This window comes from Aulonocara stuartgranti, assembly GCF_965226115.1.
Source record: "Aulonocara stuartgranti genome assembly, chromosome: 3".
Lineage (NCBI taxonomy): Eukaryota > Metazoa > Chordata > Actinopteri > Cichliformes > Cichlidae > Aulonocara > Aulonocara stuartgranti.
The window spans coordinates 3,847,621-3,865,647 of NC_138941.1; the positions used below are offsets into that span (position 1 = coordinate 3,847,621).

At 42.6% G+C, this 18,027-nt stretch overlaps 3 protein-coding genes across 3 annotated transcripts in view; all 3 read left to right on the forward strand.

Annotated features, from left to right (window-relative positions):
• The window catches only part of LOC309697022 (neoverrucotoxin subunit alpha-like), a gene marked incomplete at its 5' end in the record, with an annotated part of 1,085 nt that extends 762 nt beyond the window's left edge, over window positions 1-323 (forward strand). The window contains one exon of the mRNA XM_082518647.1: window positions 1-323. This exon is cut by the window's left edge and continues 544 nt beyond it.
• Window positions 1-18,027, forward strand: part of LOC309700452 (protein NLRC3-like) — a gene marked incomplete at its 3' end in the record, with an annotated part of 173,109 nt that overhangs the window by 101,416 nt on the left and 53,666 nt on the right. The gene's annotated exons all lie outside the window — the stretch shown is intronic.
• The window catches only part of LOC309697027 (uncharacterized protein), a gene marked incomplete at its 3' end in the record, with an annotated part of 45,587 nt that continues 42,821 nt past the window's right edge, over window positions 15,262-18,027 (forward strand). The window contains exons 1-2 of the mRNA XM_082518657.1: window positions 15,262-15,331; window positions 17,025-17,154. Coding sequence (XP_082374783.1) covers window positions 17,036-17,154 — 119 coding nt within the window. The 5' untranslated portion in view covers window positions 15,262-15,331; window positions 17,025-17,035. The remainder of the gene's footprint in view (window positions 15,332-17,024; window positions 17,155-18,027) is intronic.

The window sequence follows — 18,027 nt, forward strand, 5'->3', positions numbered from 1 at the left end:
AGAGTGTCTCCTGTTACAGAAACACTCTGACTGTTGAACAGATAGTTCAGTCTGTACATGTCTGTCTCTTTCACTCACAAACACGTTTTCAGATTCATGGATTCAATCAGTTGATGTTTGAAACTCTTCTAAATGATTCCTTGTAAACTTCTTCCTCTTCAGTCACAAACAAACAGGAAGTGATGTCACATGTGTTCCTGTCCACACAGCAGAATGAGTCTATTGCTGACAGTGATGTACAAACAGAGTGAGCATTTCTGAGGCCCAAAATAAACTGAGTAGTTCACTGAATGAACAATGGACTGTGAGCTCAGTTCCTTCATCATTAGTATGGATTATATATGTATATGTATTATATTAGTATCATATATATCAGGTGCTGCTGCTTTCAGTCATTGTGCAAATGTGCTGTTTGTAAGCTTGTAAAGCTGCAGTCAGCTGAGACTGAAGAAGTCACCTGATCAGTGAGCAAACGTTTCTGAAAACGTCCAGATGAACAGAATCAACCTTTTGGGATCAGCCAGCAATGCAGCATCATTGTTGTTCAGCTTCAGAGGTTTGCAGGAATGAACTGATGACCAGAAACAGCTGCAAAGTCCAAGAAAATACCAGCTGGAGTTCAGCTGCATTTGAAGAAGTCAAAGAAAAGTAAGGATGGCAAAGGGCGACGTTTTCTTCCAAAGAGCTGCAAACATGGTCGACGCCTCATTAGAAGAATCATCTGGACATTTGTGAGGAACTCTAACCAAGAAAGCAACGTCACACAGATCCAACAGACAGTTTCCATGACTGCAAGTGTTGAGTGGAAAAATGCTACATTGCATTATTGCATCCTCTCACCACAGGAGGCGCTGTTGGCACCACTGATTGCTGATCAGCTGTTCTCTGATGATCTGATTGATACTGTGAATAACGGGACTCACTGAACTCTGTGACACAGTGAAGATTACAGAGTTTAACTTCAACATCTGACTGACGTCACACAGACAGAAGGATGAACCAGTGAGGCACAGAACACAGTTACTGGAGATACTGGATCAGCTCCATGTGAACCTCTGATGGAGAAGCTGCTGAGCCAGAGAAACATCAGGACATGACAGCAGCTGCACTTATCTAACAACATGTAGCAGAGCTGATCTATGTTAGAGGATCTATCACAGCAGCTGAAGCCAAAGTCCAACACTGGATACCAGCTGAGCCTGTGCTGAGTGTAGTGTTACAGGAAAAGGGCAGAAACACTGGTAGCTCCCAGTGATGCTGACTGGGGCACAGAGCTGAATGATGCAGCATCAGGACACTGTTTCAGTCTGACTGACAGAGAAACCTGTAGCTGTATCTACATGTGAGGCAGAGGCCACACAAGCAGCTTTCTATGTTTCACAGTGACTGAGATCTTCAGTGGGGGTGGACATGCTCCTGTACAGACCTCTGAGGAGAACCAAGGTGCAGTCAAAGAGTCCAGTCTGTCCTCACAGATGTGAACATGTGCTTTCATCAGGTCTGCTGTCAGCTAGCAGGCTCACATCAGAATCACTGTTCCTGAAAAACACAGTCTGTGTGACATCATCAGTCAGCTGATGGTCCCAGATCTGAATGGTTTCTGTCTCTACTGAGGAAGTCAGAGAATATCACTGAGGTGTGGATCAGGTCTGAGTGAGCTGTGGAGGGACAGCTTTAAACAGTCCACAGGTCTCACGTCCTGCTCAGTCTGCTAGCAGATACCTCGTATTGTTCCAGATGTGCTGACATCAGCAGCAGCACAGCTGTGTGATACCATGAATCTCAGTTATTGATCCAACACACAGTAAATACAAAGATCAGGATTTCTGAGAGTAATCATTATGAGTCTGAACACACGATCACTGAATGTTAGTCTCCACAATAATAAGCTAACACAAGCAAACACAGCTTTCAGCTCTTATTTTGAAACTGGCTTATTTAGAGAGCTGTGATGTGAGCGTGCCTGGCTCTGAGGCACTTGGGTCAGCCTCTGTTGTTTAGAAGTGTTACAGACTGTGAATGACACAGACCTGTCAGTTTCCATGTTTGTCTGTAACACAGCTCAGGGCTCCATGCTGAACGCATCCATCCAGTGTTATTGATCCAGGACTGATACCAGCATTGGGATCAATACTACAACACACAATCACATGTGTCCACGTGATGTGTTTGACCAGCTTTATTCATTAATGATCAATCAGCTTATTTACTGCATCTGAGTCCAGCTTCATTTAAATGATCCAACCATGAAAATGACATCAGTCCTACAGAAGCACTTCATGCTAACAGGAAGTCATTTATTAAGGTGGAATAACACAGAGACACAACCACTCACAGCTAACCTGACCCCACTAACTGCATGTGTTTGGACTGTGGGAGGAAGCCGGAGTACCGGAGAGGACGCACACAAACACGGGAGAACATGAAGCTCTGAAACAAAGATGGTGGATTTGACCTCAGGACCAGGCGGGGTTACGGGGGTCATGACCCCCCAATAATAGATCCAGCTACACTGAAACTGTCAATTTCATTTACTTTTCCTGTTTTAAAGCTATCAGGCTGCTTTGTGGCTCACTCAATACTAAACTAAGATACTTTCAGTGTGAATCATTTGCAGGAACACAGGCAGGATTTAAAGTGCAGAACTTTACAGTCTCTGTCTCAAAGTTGGTCTGAACATGCTAACAGCTCTTTGTTTTTTTCAGTTTTCACTGGTTTGATGTAATGAAAGAAATTTTAAAGAAGCAGACGATTGTTGTTATTTTAGTTCTATAGTTTCATAAATCGTGGTGTGGATCTAAGTCAACATTCAGAATAAATAAGATAATACAGCACTTTGATGGTTGCCTTTGTATTTTCCCAGCAGTGCTCAGGTTGGTTCTCGGCTACATTTACATACAGATGTTAATGTGTTCAGCAGCTGGACTCATCTGAGGAAGGAACATTGGAAAGGTGCTCAGTGCACAACTGCATCACTAATTTTATGTAAGACCCTGTGTTTTATTGTATTTATATATTTGTAACATTTGACTCAAACACTTTTGGGAAGGATGAAAATGTTTTCAGGAGGAAGTTTTTCCTTCTGTCCGACTGCAGTACACACAACACTGCGTCTCCCCCCATTATCACAGTTCCTCAGGCTGGTGATGAGCGCCCCCTGGTGTCAGTGTTGATGACGTCATGCACAGTGAAACATAAACGGTGTCTGTTAATAAAAAATCATGTGTCCATTTTCATGTTTGCATCATGTTTCTGTAAAATCATCAGCTGTTTCTGAACCTTCTTCATTGTTTGACTCATTCCAACAGCTGTGAGCTGTGATGGAGTCAGAGCAGCTTCATCACTGATGTTCAGGTGAAGCTGAACTTAATAAACTGTAGAAATGATCAGGATTCAGGCTGGATGTGTAAAACACTTCTGTGTGAGGTCGCAGTGCTTCATATGTGTGTGTGGGCTGAAGCACACACGTGTGAGTCCTCAGAGGTTTCACACACATCACTGCACACACTTATAATCCTAGTTTAAGCTTGTGGATCATATCGGACACATCAGCAGCTCTTTGGAGACAAAGATTTGAGATTTAAGATGAGTCATAGTCTTTCTATCCATGGTAGCTTCCACTGCTGAGGCTCGGGAAACATGAAGAGGATAATTAAGAGCAAGCATCAGCTCTGTCTCATCTAACTACACAGTATTATGATCATGCACTTATGTCTCAAACTAAGACACAATGAGACAAAATGAGTTCTGTGAGTCTTTAGATTATCAGTAATTCTGGTGACAGTTTGACGCTCAGTGGAGCCATTTTTGGTTTGTGATGAGTGTTTTGTGAGCTTCTGTTTTGTGAATCGCTCTTTGTAATTTAGAAGATCGTGCAGAAATGTGCGCGCCCTTATCTGAGAGGACACGGAGAGAGTGTCGCAGACTCGAGGTGAGGAGATAAACCTCGGAGCTGGATGGCCTGCACGTTATCCATGTGCATCTTTTCAGTGACATCAAGTGAACCCATAATAAGCATTTCTATGTCTTAGACATCATGTCCATTTCTAATGAGAGATTATTTTTAAATGAGGGAAACCTGGTCTAACAACACGCTTCCAACAGAGCTAAAGGTTCACCACAGTGAGACGGTGGGACTCTGATAAGAACTGAAACACTGTGTATGAACAGCTGAGACAAAACTATATATAAACACTCATTTATTCCAGTTTAGTTTACAATGATTTTAAAGTAATGTGGAACGATTCATGTTCATGAGCTGTTACAAACACAACTATTGATTTGTCTATATATGGTCGGACTACAAGGCTTGTGTTGAGGCTCTTGGAATAATGTGTGAATTACAGCAAGAAATGATGGTTTTCCATTTTACCAAAGTGGAATAAAATCACCACAGCAAAGAAATCATGTTATTGTCTGCAGCTAAAATATATGGTGAACATGGTTTTATAATAATGTGCAAACACAACCTCACTCTGCTCTATACGAGGAGCCAACCACAGCTGTCCGGGTCTTCATCCACCACCTCCACCATCTTTGCTCATCATCATTCACTTAATTGCTGATTGGTTTAAATCAAACTCCATTACAGGTTCAACTCCATTATATAACAGCATGTTGACTTTGGATCTGGTGTGCAGTGCCACCTTAAAAGATGAGGAAACTAAGAGATTACAAAAAAAGAAGTGGAGGAGTTAAAGAGCTGCAGCAGATTAACAGTTTCTGACAGTCATGTGTTAGAAATAGGACGATTAGATGAGCTGAGGGATCCATCTACTGCTCAGTGAAGCCTCATCAGAAACAGTCTCAGTGGAAGGATGGCTCTATTGTTAAGGAAGGACACAGGCAGAAAGACTGGCGTCTGTCACACAGGAACTGGACTGAAAATCAGCTGCACATATTCATCAGTATGTGCAAACATATTATAGGTGTGGAATTCAGGACAGTACCATCAGAAGTTGATCCACTGTGCAAATGTCTGATTGGCAGTGGCTTCATTTTTCACTATGAACAAACTGCTAATGCAGCATCACAGGACGTCAGCCATGGATTGGCCTCCCCAGACCTCAACATTACTGAAACATCTTAACAGAGGATGGAAACAAAGGGAACCAACATCCAAGAAAAGAGCTGCTGCTGAAAACTTCCTCACAGAAAACACAAACAAGCTTGACTAAGAGACTCCAGGCTGTGCTGAATTATAAAGGTGGACTGACCTCCAGGGTCCTTAGTATCATATGAGCTCAGTTTGTGTCTTATATACTTTCCATTTATATAACAAAATATATAGAAAGGAGGGTAGTTTAAGATGTCTGTAGAGTTTTATTCATTATCTTTAGACAAACAAAGAAAGCACCATCCATTCGTCTCCAGTCTGTATGAAAAACAGGGGAAAGGTCAAATTAAACCTTTGAAATTCCTTTCACAATAAATCCATAAATAAACAAAATAAAACAGAAAAGTGTTTAAACCCACTTTTCCATGAAGCTGTCAATAGGAAATGTTCCAGTAAACATGTCTGTGTTTCTGCTGTTTTCCTTTCATGCGTCCACAGCTGACAGGTAACCCTATTGGAGTCGCCATAGTGACGGGTGGCGTCTCAGCTTCAGCGTGTTGATGGGCACAGCCACGGTTACCACAGCTGGAGTTGGTGTACGGCGAGCTGTGAGAGGACAGAGATGGAGAACGCACATTTAACTCTTTAACAGGAGATACGTTACGACTAACAGACGACTGCTGTCTACATGATGTCTTTGCAGCCCTTATGCTACATGTTACACAACTTTTCTTCATGCCAACAAGACTGAGGTGCCACATAGTCGACACATACGGCTGATTATGATGCATGTGTTACTATTGCTATGTTCACATCATCTGCTTGGCTTTATTACTGAAAGCCTGGAGATCCTCTGACGTGTGCATGGCTGATGTGAAGTATGATTAGTCCTACATGACATCAACAACAGAGGCAATGAAAGCTTTGTTGTTAACAGGTTGTAGGTAAAGTCAAATGTCTACTTCTACACTTGTGTTGGGTAAAGTTCTTCTCACTGCAGCAGATTTATATCTGTGCTTTCACAGGGCGTGATGTGGAGCTCAGCGCTGAGGTGCAGGTCTCCTTGGAGACGGCATCCTGGCTGAAATATTATCATGCTTCCAAAACATTTCAGCTTTTATTTTGAAAGAAACAAGACTTGAAAACGAATCCCCTTCTTCCTCTTTGTCTTTGTTCTTCAGAGGAGTGTCACCTGGACAAACTCAGGGCTGTTCTAGAGCCTTTCTTATTATTTGACTCCATAGAAATAAAACTGAATGGAATCAAACAAAAACTCCCAAACAGCTAAAACACTTTGCTTTATTCTCTTTTTTAACAAATACGTTGAAGTCCATCCACAACAACACAGCTGAGATCTCCTTTGTAATCAAGTGTTTACATCCTTTGTACAGATCTGCATACAAAACAATCATTTACGTCCCACAGAAGTCTAGTTACACGTAACTATACAAGAACTGGTGAATGACAGAAACATGAGACACATGATCACAGGTGATAACAAAAAGAAAAAGAATTCATGTGTTAGTGATGTTTTTCAGCCCTGATGGCTCATGTTGGAGAAACAAGCTGAGGTACGTGGAAAGTTCACACACACAAGTGGGCATGAGTGCACACACAGAGAGAAACACAACTGAAGCATCTGTTTGCTGTTTCTGCTTTCATCATCTCTGCTGCTGTGTCAGGCTGGGGTCTCTCAGTGACGTGGTTGAGGTGAAGTATGACGAGTATCCCTGATTCAGTCCATCGAGACAAAGGGCAAAGAAAGCTGTTGTTAACAAACTCTATGGTGATGTGGCATTTAGCTCTGACTCTACGCTCTGCTGAATCCTTTGAACCTGCTGATCAGTAAAGCTCTACGTGCTGCAGCAGATTGACCTCATCTGTGTTCACAGGTGTGGACCTCAGCGCTGAGGTGCAGGAGACTTTCATTCAGTTCTCCCTGCAAACAGCATCCAGCCTGGAAATACTGTCATCTTTCCCACAAACGGTGCTCTTATCTCAGAGAAGAAGTCTGATGTAAATAACTGCAATCAACAGTGATGTTCTGCACAGATCACTTTTCCATTTTGCTCTCTAGATGAGTCCCAGCTGCCTGACCTTGTGTCCAGGTGATCGTCTCACTGAGGAGCTTTTGTTCTGAAAATCTCACGTCCATCACCTGTTTCCTTTTTACTATCTCTGCTCTTTCTTTATTCACAATGCTCATAATATCACACAATTATATTCATCACCTGCATGTTTTTATCCAGCTGCTGTTAGAACCAAACAAATAAAAAGGATGAAAAGCCTGAAATCCTTTGATTTATTACATTTGAAACAAATATGAGAGCATCCCTAACAGCACAGCTGAGACCTTTGTTTTAATCAAGCCTTTGTATCGACACACTTGTAAAGATTCATATACAAAACATAATAGAATAAATCAATATAAAATACACATAATCACAAAAATGCAGCCATGTTGTGAGTTTGCATCTAAAACATGCATGTTTCCCTTTGTACAGGCAGATTTACAGCAGACAAAGCAACACGCTGATCGACTTTGACCGCTGCAAAAACAAAATACCCACCAAGTCTGAAGTCGATCAGAGGAACTGTTGACAGACTGACAGACAAACAGATGCTTGATTCATTAGTGCGATTAAATGTTCTTCTTTAGCAGCATCACTTCATGTGTTTGTGTTCCAGGAATAAAGGTCTGTTTAAACTGGACGTCTCCTCAGCATCACTCGTGCTGTCATGGTTTCAAAGCTGTGCAGAAAGAATCTGAGGGATGATACAGAGGTGACCAAAGTTACAAACATCCAGCTGTGCTGCAAATGTTTGCAGAGCTCCAAACTCTTTGGCTTTCTGCAGAGCAAGTATGGAAGAAGCACCTGAGCTAACTTCAGTTTAGACGATATGAGGAAAAATGCTGCTTCCCAAAGTTTCCTACAAGTATCCAGTTTATATTTAGAGAAGCGAAGGCTCTTTATCCTGACAACTACTCCCTGGTGGATCCCTGTCCTGTGACAGCAGCAAAGACTGTGTATCAGTATCATCAAAGCCACTTCAATAACCAGTGTTTAAAGCTCTCTAGCAGATGGACTTCAGTGGCAGCAGCCTCTGTCTGCTGTGTACAGAAGGTTCTCTGATGAAGCACACAGCAGATGCTGCACTACAACAGCAGCAGCAGCTCAGCTTCAGTTTGCTTCGACGCCCTTTTTGACCTGTGAAACAGCAGAAAATGAAACATTTCAACACCCGTTTGTTAGCGTGAGCTATTCTGCTGTTTTTCATCATTTCACAGGTGAAATAAAATCACATTTACTTCCTGTAGGAGTGATCGTGTCCAGCCTGACTGAGACCATGTGCTCCATCCTGCACAGGTAATAAACCTCTGACATGAAGGGCTGTCAAGTAGTTTTAGACAAATGGGGGTAAAAGAGACGTTAAAGCTTAAAGAGAAACTACATTTTCTAAGAACTGTCTGACGTTCACCTCTCACACAGTGGATACGATTCTGCCGCTGCAGGAATAATCTTTGTGCTTATGAAACTGTCCATGTGTTTGCAGAAAATGTCACATGTTCAAAGCCATCCCAGCACCTGGGGTTTGTATAAGTGCAGCTGCTGGTGGGGAGATAGTCTCACTCTTCTATATAAAGAGTCAGCAGGCAGCAGATCTTCATCTATGATCTCCTCCATCATCACGTCTTCACTCTTCAGCAGCTATGGCTTCACTTCGTGCCCTTCTGGGAGTGGTGCTGTGCTCCTCATGGTTTCTGCTTCTGCCTCAGGCCGACTTTGATTTACAGAGTCATCCATAATATTTTTTATTTTTTATTTTACTGCCCATCTATTTTCATACAAATGTCTCCGTCTTATGGAAAAGGGGTGGAGCTTATCCAACGAGGACAGGCAGGGCCCCCCCAGACAGTTTAGCAGTCTATACAGGAGGCTGACCTTTGCAACATGTACTTCTATAATGACTTCACCATTTAGGTTATTTGGTTATGTTTCACCCTGGATTTTGTGTGATAATATTTATTTTGTCCACTGATTTAAAAACAACAAACTATATGAATATAAAACAGAGTGAACAACAAAACATCAGCTTTGGAAACTTTGATGTAAAATTCTGCAATTGTTTTCTCAGATATAGCATAAATCAAACTAACATACATCAGTGTGTTATTAATGTGCACACACACACACACACACACACACGTGTTACAATAAACAGCTCTTATGCTTCTGTATGATTCTCAGTGCTTTCCATTTGCGTGTCCACAGGTTGCTGTAAGTGGTGCTTGACTGCAGTTTGCTCTCATTTCAAGTGGTTTGCTGTCACAAAGCCAACAGGAAGTCCGGCCATGGTTGAGCCAACTGAAGATGGGTTGAAGGTGGCGTCCTCGTTTCCTCTGTGAGTGCGAGAGGACAGACAAAGCAAACACCGTTTGGACAGCATTAAAATATTTACACTGATGATTAATGTTGTGTCTTTGCACCTGTAGCGATACATGTTGGAAAATGGAGACTTTAGCCACCAAGACTGACGTGCCTGGAAACTTCCCTGTGAGTACGCCCACAAAGACAGGAAACAGTTTAGCCACCGCGGTTAATCCTCCATCATCATCATCCAGTATTTTTCACATCTTTTCTTCTGCTGTTTCCCTTGTTGTCAGTCACGGGGTTTGTGACTGAAATGCGTGTGGTCGACGGGAAGCCTGACGAGTACGGCCTGAATCATTCCATCAACACCGGACGGAGTGAAACCTTTGTTGAAAACAGATTATATGGTAACGTTGCATTTAGCTTCAGTAAACTGTGAAGTTACAGCAGCAGATTTACATCACGTGGCTTCACAGGAAGTAGTCTGGACCTCAGCGCTGAGGTTCAAGCAGCTCTGCTTGCAGACGGCATCCTTCCTGAAAATGTTCTTCATCTTCCTCAAACCAGAACTTTTACATTGGTGCTGAAGTTCTATATAAAAACAGCCTGAAATACAAAGTGATGTTGTGCACTGATTACCTCACACTTTCCATGTTTCCTTCTACAGAGGAGTGTCCGCCTGAGTGTTTTGTCTGATCTGTTGTTGATCGTCTCATTGACACTGCATGCAGATCTGACACCAGGGCTGGACTGGGACAAAAAATGGTCCCGGGCATTTTGACTGGAGACCGGCCCCCCAGGTATTAAAGGAAAAACCATGAAGCCTTTGAATGAAAACAAACGCTGTTGTCACAGTGATGGACGCTGTCTTGTTGGTATACATGCATCAGTCTAATAAACTTAAACCTGCACCATCCTCCCTGTCCTGCTATTCTAAACAGGAAGTAGACTGTTGGTCGAGTTAACCTCCTGAACATCTACAACACACGGTGGAAACCTGACATTAAGACAGAGACTAGAGGTGAGACATGATCATTGCTGATTACTGATGACAGATTTAGATATGTTTTCATAAACCTTTCATTTGCCACATCAATAAACAGCACGGCAGGGCAAAATATGTTTTCTAACATGGCGACCTTTAAAAAGTGAAAGGAAGGTGAGAAAGAATCAAACGGACTTTTTGATGCATTTTACACACAGTACTGGTGCAGAATCTAGAAAATGTGGGAAACACTGGCATCATATGCAGTACTTACTTCTGAAGAAATTATGATGGCACCCTAAAAAATGACTATGTACAATAATGGATTTCTATACATTTTACATCAGATGGAAACGTTTGTTGTAAGATTCAGATAATTATTTATTAAAAGTGAGACATTTTAAATGAGAATAAGAAAGAAAAGTATGTCTTTGTGCCCCCCTCTCCCTGTTAATGCCCTACCTGCCCCCCTGGCAACACTTTGCTAGACCCGCCCCTGCACAGTTACCAGCTGTCAGCTACACAAAAAGGATCCTGGTGTTATTTGTCTCTCAGAAACAGTTCATAACTTCAACTCATTTTGGTTTTGTCATGTTTTGTTCTTTACATTGTCTTTCTTCTATATAATTGTTAAACATTTAATAAATATGTCTACAAAAAGATTTTAAAAATCAGACATTTCACACAGACACCCAAATGATTTCTGACTGATGAAGGGGGCTGAAGGTGCCCTGCTCTTGCCCAGCTTCTGCTGCTCTCTCCCTGCTCACTGTCAGCAGCTGGCAGCCTCGGTCCTGCCTGAGACTCTTCATCTATCAGTGCCAAAGAATATGGGAAATAGCAACGCACAACATGCACATTACAAAACAAGCACATGAATCAGCATTACATTCATTAGTGAAGTGCTGACGTTCGTTCCTAAACTTTGGGCCTTAATTAACATCACTGTGAACTAATGTTTGCTTTGCTTCTTAACCAGTGAAGCAGCGAGGGGCTTTCTGAGGTTCCTGCTCGTAAATGCCCAAAATGAGTCGAGTATTTCTCTGCAACTACAAACTCTGCTTTCATCAGAGGTGTAAATATTACAGCACTGTGTCAGAGTCACTGAGGCTGGAACACAGAAAAAGGAAGTAGATGTATTTATTTTTAGACTTTATTGCCTGGAACCACTTTAAAAATACGCTTTGGGTCACGATTAACTGCAGAAAACCAGGAATCCACATATGAACATTATCTGTGCAGAGATTTATGCTTCTGAAGGTAAACAGTGAAAACTTGCAGCACTAAATGCACAGATAGCCAGGCGTTTCACATTTTGGGACCATCTGCCAGTTTTCATTTCTTAGGTATTGAAGAGCAGAAATGATTGAATTTTATTTACATGCTTAAAAATGTTTGCTTTTGAATATTATTTGAAGAATTACCCACACACTCAGGCACTGTGGGCCTGTTTCCCTTTGCACAACCGAGTGTTGGAAACGGGCCTTTTCTCTTTAAACTCTGAGGGGCTGTAACTTTGGCTTCTATTGGCAGATTTGCATGATTGACCCTCTTTTTAAAATAGTTTTAGCCAAGAGAATCAAGCTAACATCACTGTTTTTACGTCAGCTCACGTCACACGAGCTGTTTCAAGAAAAGTCCTCCTGTCACACAGCAATGCCTACATGAATCACACCACTTTGCTTAAATAATAATAATAATGTTTAGTGAAGCAGGTGAAGCAAAGGGCTGCTTTTAATAGGCTGGGAGACCCAGGTGTGCTGCTTTAGCTGCTGAGCCTCTCATGCTAGCCTCCATCTATAAGCTGGGATCACAGGAGCACTGCAGTCCTGACTAGATCAAGGATTGTTATTCATGCAGGTGACAAAAGTTTACATTCACAGAGTCATAGGATTGAGCCTGGTTTGAAAAGCAGCTGTTTAATGCAGCTGCTTAGAGTTCACACACAGTAGAAGAATCAGACTTGAGTCACATTTCAAACACTGGAAAAATACTCAGCAAGTAACAATGAAAACAGCACAGACTCAGTATATCCTGTTCAGTCCTGTGTTTGATATGAATGTGCTGTTCAGAGAGGATCTCATGTCCTCTTTTACAAAGCCTTTGTTTCATGATGTTTGTGTATAAATGAATGTAGGTGTGTTTCTAAGTGTGAAGGAGCCCTGGGAGAAAAGACTGAAGCTTGTGCCAAAGAACAAACAGGAAAGAAAGATCAGCATTAATGAAGACGAGCACAGAAGGAGCCCAAGCACGTGTTGCTTTTTCAGATTTCTCTAAAAGTGTGTGTTCATTTGTTCCATCCTTCACAACAAACAACAGCTGACAGACACACATGCACTCTGTGTCACTTCACAGGGGCTGATGAAAGTGGACACAGTAAAGGCAGAGCTGGACCTGCTCTACACATCCTGCACTCTGTTAACAGACTTTATTCTGCAGCATCAACAGATAAAAATATATGAAGATATAGAAACGTTTAACATTGTGACTGTTCACATTAGTGAAGCTGTTACTTTGCTGCCAGGTGGGAAAAGAAGCCTAAAGCTGAGTCTGATTAAACATCTGCTGCACCAGAGAGTTTCATGGCCCTGCTTTATCCTGTGCTTGCTGACCACCTCGTCCTGAAACCTCTTCATCATCCTCACAGTTGTGTGAAGAAAGAGGGAAGCAGGTGGAAACCATCTGTGCTGCTGTGTTCACTTGTGTGTGTGCGTCTATGGTCATATCTAATGTGTACCTACAGACAAACACAAACACCTGGCATTGCACAAGAGTCTCTATGGAGCAACCTGCAGATGTCAGAGATGTGATTAGAGGGTAAAGTGGACTAGTGAGAGCATCTATGTTGTTGTTGTCTGCTGGGGGACAGCATCAGCTCCAGAGATGCATCAGGATCAGCAAACTAATCTGCAAGGCTGCAAGTGTCACTGAAGGAGTTTGAGTCAGTGAGGGACTCAAACTCACACAGCTGGTCAAGAAGGCTCAGCAGCTGCTGTATTTCCTGAGGAGGCTGAGGAAATTTGGTATGTTGGCCAAGATCCTCAGCAGGTTCTACAGCTGCACTGTGGAGAGCAGCCTGACCAGCTGCATCACTGCATGGTACGGCAGCACTACTGCAAACCGCAAACGCCTGCAGAGAGTGATAACAACTGTGGAGAAGATCATCAGGACCCCGCTGCCCTCTCTGCAGAGCAGCTACCATCACAGAGTCCAGAGGAGAGACACACCTCTGCCCTCGAGACGAAGGTTCAGAAGTGTGAAATGTAGAACATCCAGACTCAACAACTCCATCTTCCCCACTGCTATCAGACTCCTGAACAGCTGACCGACCTCAAACTGCAGTTTGCACATCAGGTCACTTTGCACACTAAGTTCATTTTGCACATTAAACTCCATGTACATCCATGTACATCGACATCTGCAGACCACACGTGTCTTCAGTTACTTATTTGTACTTATTTGCAGTTATTTATCTTTTTATTTTATTTTTTTAAGTTATTTCTTATCCTTATTTTATCTTTTTATTTATTCTTATCTTGTTCTTTTAACCATTATCTAACTTGGCATTGTGCACGGTGTGTTTAGATTCAGTTTAAATTCAGGGACACGGAGCCCCTGTTGATCCTCTACCTAATCACACGAGCCACGGTGTGAGAACGGGTGTGGGTCTCAATCAGCCAAGGTTTTGGGTGAACCCATTGTGAGATCTAGCCCCACCCTATCATGTGATTTCCTGTGATCAAATGTCCCAGGATGTGAGTGGGCGTTAAGACGTCCATGTCCCTCTTCAAGCAACTTAAAGAAGTCCAGACGCTTTTCTTTCCAAGCTCCTTCAACAACATCATTCATAGAACAGCTTCCAGCTTCTTTTGCTCGGCTACAGTTTGGATGGATTTGCATTTAAAGATGCAACAAGACTAAAATGGTTAGGGTCAGGAGGTCAAAGGTCAGAGCTCCTGTGGGTCTGAGGGCGGCCTCACGCTGGAGAAGGATGAAGGAGTCTGACCTGAGCCAGTGTTTGACATGAACACATCAGCACTGCTGTCAGTGAGCCTAACGACAGCCGTTAGCATCATTTCAGTGTTTCAGTCATAAAAACACTTCCTGTCACTGTGGTGGTTACAGTGACATCATGCAGTTTGTGCTTTGACCTCCAGAGGGCGACAAATCAGCACAGACAGAGAGCTCCATTCAAACTTTGCTGCCATCAGGAATAATTCTTCAAATATAATCATCAGTGTTTGAGCAGTTATGATATCAGGGACAATCTAGACATGTGTGACAATACTGAACATGTCACATGACACACCTCAAACATCATGTGATCCACTCTCAGTCTGCACTTTCATTCATGACTTCAACAGGTTGAAATGAGCTTTGAAGAAACATCAGTGAAATAAATCTTTCATGGATTCATGTGAGCAGCAGATGAACTTTGTACCAACAACATCTTCAATAACAGAGTCTGAATGAAGCTCAGGTGTTGATGCTGCTCACTGATTGGACGCTTGCTTTCAGCTCTGCTCTCAGTCTTTACTGCACAGGTGAAGGTAGAAAGTGTGACTGGATCTATAGACTGGAAACAGAGAAACATGCTGAACATTTGAAGCTTTGCAGCAGAAATGTTCATGTTACAAATACAGCAGAGCTGATCTGGGATCAGTGTGTTCACACCTGCAGCTACAACAAGGTTTCATGTCTCCACACGTCAGCATGTGAACTTTACTCTGACTCAGTCTGAGCAGTCAGACGGCATATTTTTAAAGTTAACACATCAGCACACACAGAGCTGAGCCCCTCCCACCTGTGCTGAGTTTCAGGTGGAGCCCCGCCTCCTTCCAGGAAGCAGCTCACCTGTGTGTCCGTGTTTAGTGTCCAGGTGTGGAGTGGAGCTTGTTGTTGGTGTGTGAAGAAACTGTAAGTTTGCTTTGTTTCCTCCTTTAACAGTTTGTCTTTAGGAACTTTACTGTTTGTTCAGCTCGTGTTTGATTTCTTCACACAACAAACTGTGTGTGTTTGTATTTCCGGTCTCTCCATTAAAGTCAGTGTGTAATGTTTCCTGGCTAACATCAGCTGTGTGCAGCTTAGTTCAGCACAAATCTGCCGCTCCATAGTTCACGGTAACGGACTCACAGCTGGACCAACGAGGCCGAGTGTGTCCGCCACTCTGAGCTACGTTCGTGTTTGTGTACTTGTAGTTTGTACTTTGAGTTCACTCAGAGCCCACAGAGGACGCAGCGTACGTGATGACGTCACAGCCCTTTACCTCCTTTACTGTCACTGTGATTAATATTTACACACGAGACACCTGCAGAGCTCTGACGCTGAGCTAGCACACAGCATGCTAACGCTAAGCTAAGCTAACACTAAGCTAACACTAAGCTAACCTAGAACCCAGAGTGAGGTTAAAGCTGAGTAAACACTGACCCCAGACCAGCACCGTGATAAAGTGAGCTGCTGCTGCTGAACTTGAACAGGTAACAAAGTGATGAGCAGTCAGGCTGCAGGTTTCTACCTGTTCATGTTTCTACAGTAGAATCACTTTGAAGTGTCTTTGTGCTGTTTCATCTTTGATTTGTGTTCATAAACACTCAGAGAAACATCACGTGACCTCATCAGGATCTGTGTTGGTGTGTGGGGCTGTACCTCAGCTTTATGTTGTTACATGCTCATTTGTTCATTTTACACAGTAACATCAAAGTAATGTTATGAGGAGTAATGAAGTAACGTACTCCATTACTTTTAATTAAAGTGTTCTGTGTAATATGTGTAATAATGACTGTTTTGAGTAATGACCAACACTGATCACAACAAAGAGGAAATGCCTCCAACATGCACAAACATTTGAGCCACAACATGCAGTTAATGTGCACAAATGTCTTTGATATGCTGCTCAGTGATGGTGGTGACTGTCAGAGCAGAGCTACTGAGAATCAATAAGTAATATCAATGATGGGATCAGAATCACTAAATTCTTCTCATCCCTGTCAGTATCATACATGTGCTGTATAATGTGATAAATGTAGAGGTGCTGGCTGTTCTCTCACTCTGCTGTTTAGCTGTAAAGGACGCCTCCCTGCCTTTGTCTCATTCATGACCTTTAATAGTCTCTTCTAACATGCAGAGATCTGTATGATCTGTTTCATAGAGTCTAACCAGCCTGTACAGGTAACAACAACAGTCACTGCATCACTGACACACAAACGTCATCTCTGTCAATAACAACATTCATACATGGAATAAAAACACATCAGTGGATCATTGCTGGAGCTGATGTTTGTGCTCCTGGTGCAAAGGCTCTCAGTTTCCTCCTTGAAATAACATCAGTGGTGGGTCAGCGACATGCTTTCTTTCCCTCTCAGGTTTAAATATCTGGGACTCTCCACCGTTTGGTTTTATAGCTGAAGAAGCTTCTCAGATGAAACGTCTTCCAGAAACTTAAAGACGTCTCTTTTCTCTCCAAGCTCCTTAGATCACATGACCTGGATGACTGAACCTACAGACATATTGACCTGGTTTCATGGTCACATGACAGGTCAGAGGTCAGCGACTGTAACTCAGTTCCTCCTGTTAATGTGAACTCACTGAGTGTTTGTGGTTTACCTCTCAGACTGACTGAAGATGATGATGGAGGAAGAGGAGGACAGAGCAGAGTCTGCAGGGTCCAGCTGTCCGTCTGTGAGGAGTGACCGGTCCAAAGATTATTATCCAGACTTCAGTGGTGAACCTGGAGCAACGAGGTCAGAGAGCTGAACTCACTGAGTAACAGAAATAATTCTGCACTGACATTATAATCAGTGTTGACTCTGGTTGATTGTCTGACTGTGTTTGTGAGCTGAGAGGAAATGAAAATGAGTTTGTAACAAAAATCAGTTTTGTCCAGTTTTCCTGTAAAAAGCTGAACTCTAATCTAAGAGGATGTTACTGACAGGAAACAGCTGCATTATCTGCAGTCTGTGTGATCACAGCTGCTTCAATCATGTTTGTGTCTGCAGAGGTCAGAGGTCACAGTCTGCAGGGTCCAGCTGTCCGTCTGTGAGGAGTGACCGGTCCAAAGTTCGACCTCCACACTTCAGTGGTGAACCTGGAGCAACGAGGTCAGAGAGCTGTGATGACTCCTTTACATGTTTGTGTTTCCTGGATAAATATGACCTGAAACATCCTCAGATTGTTACAAAGATTCATTAAAAAGAAAAGAATGAAAGAGAAAAGATCCAAATGTTCGACTTGGTCATTTGCTGTTTGAGGACAGTGATGCTCATATCTGTGGGGAAAGTGTGACCTGAGTGGGTTCATGTTTGTCTTTAAAGAACAGAGCTGCTCTGATTCTCTTTGTGTCTGATCTGTTAAACAGTCTGAGAGGTCACACAGAGACCCAGCAGCTAAAGCCTGGATCATACTGGCTGCTGTTACTCCATCAGGACAACACTGAACCACAGTGGTGTGGATGTAGTGGATAAATCCCACCATACTGATGCTCAGAGTTAACCACAGGGAACAAAACCAGATGTTACCTTCAGATTGTGACCTTTGGAGTGGACGATGCAGATTTCAATAGAGAATAAATGTTGTTGTTTTTCAGCTGTGAAGAAAGAATCTAATTTTCTGAACTT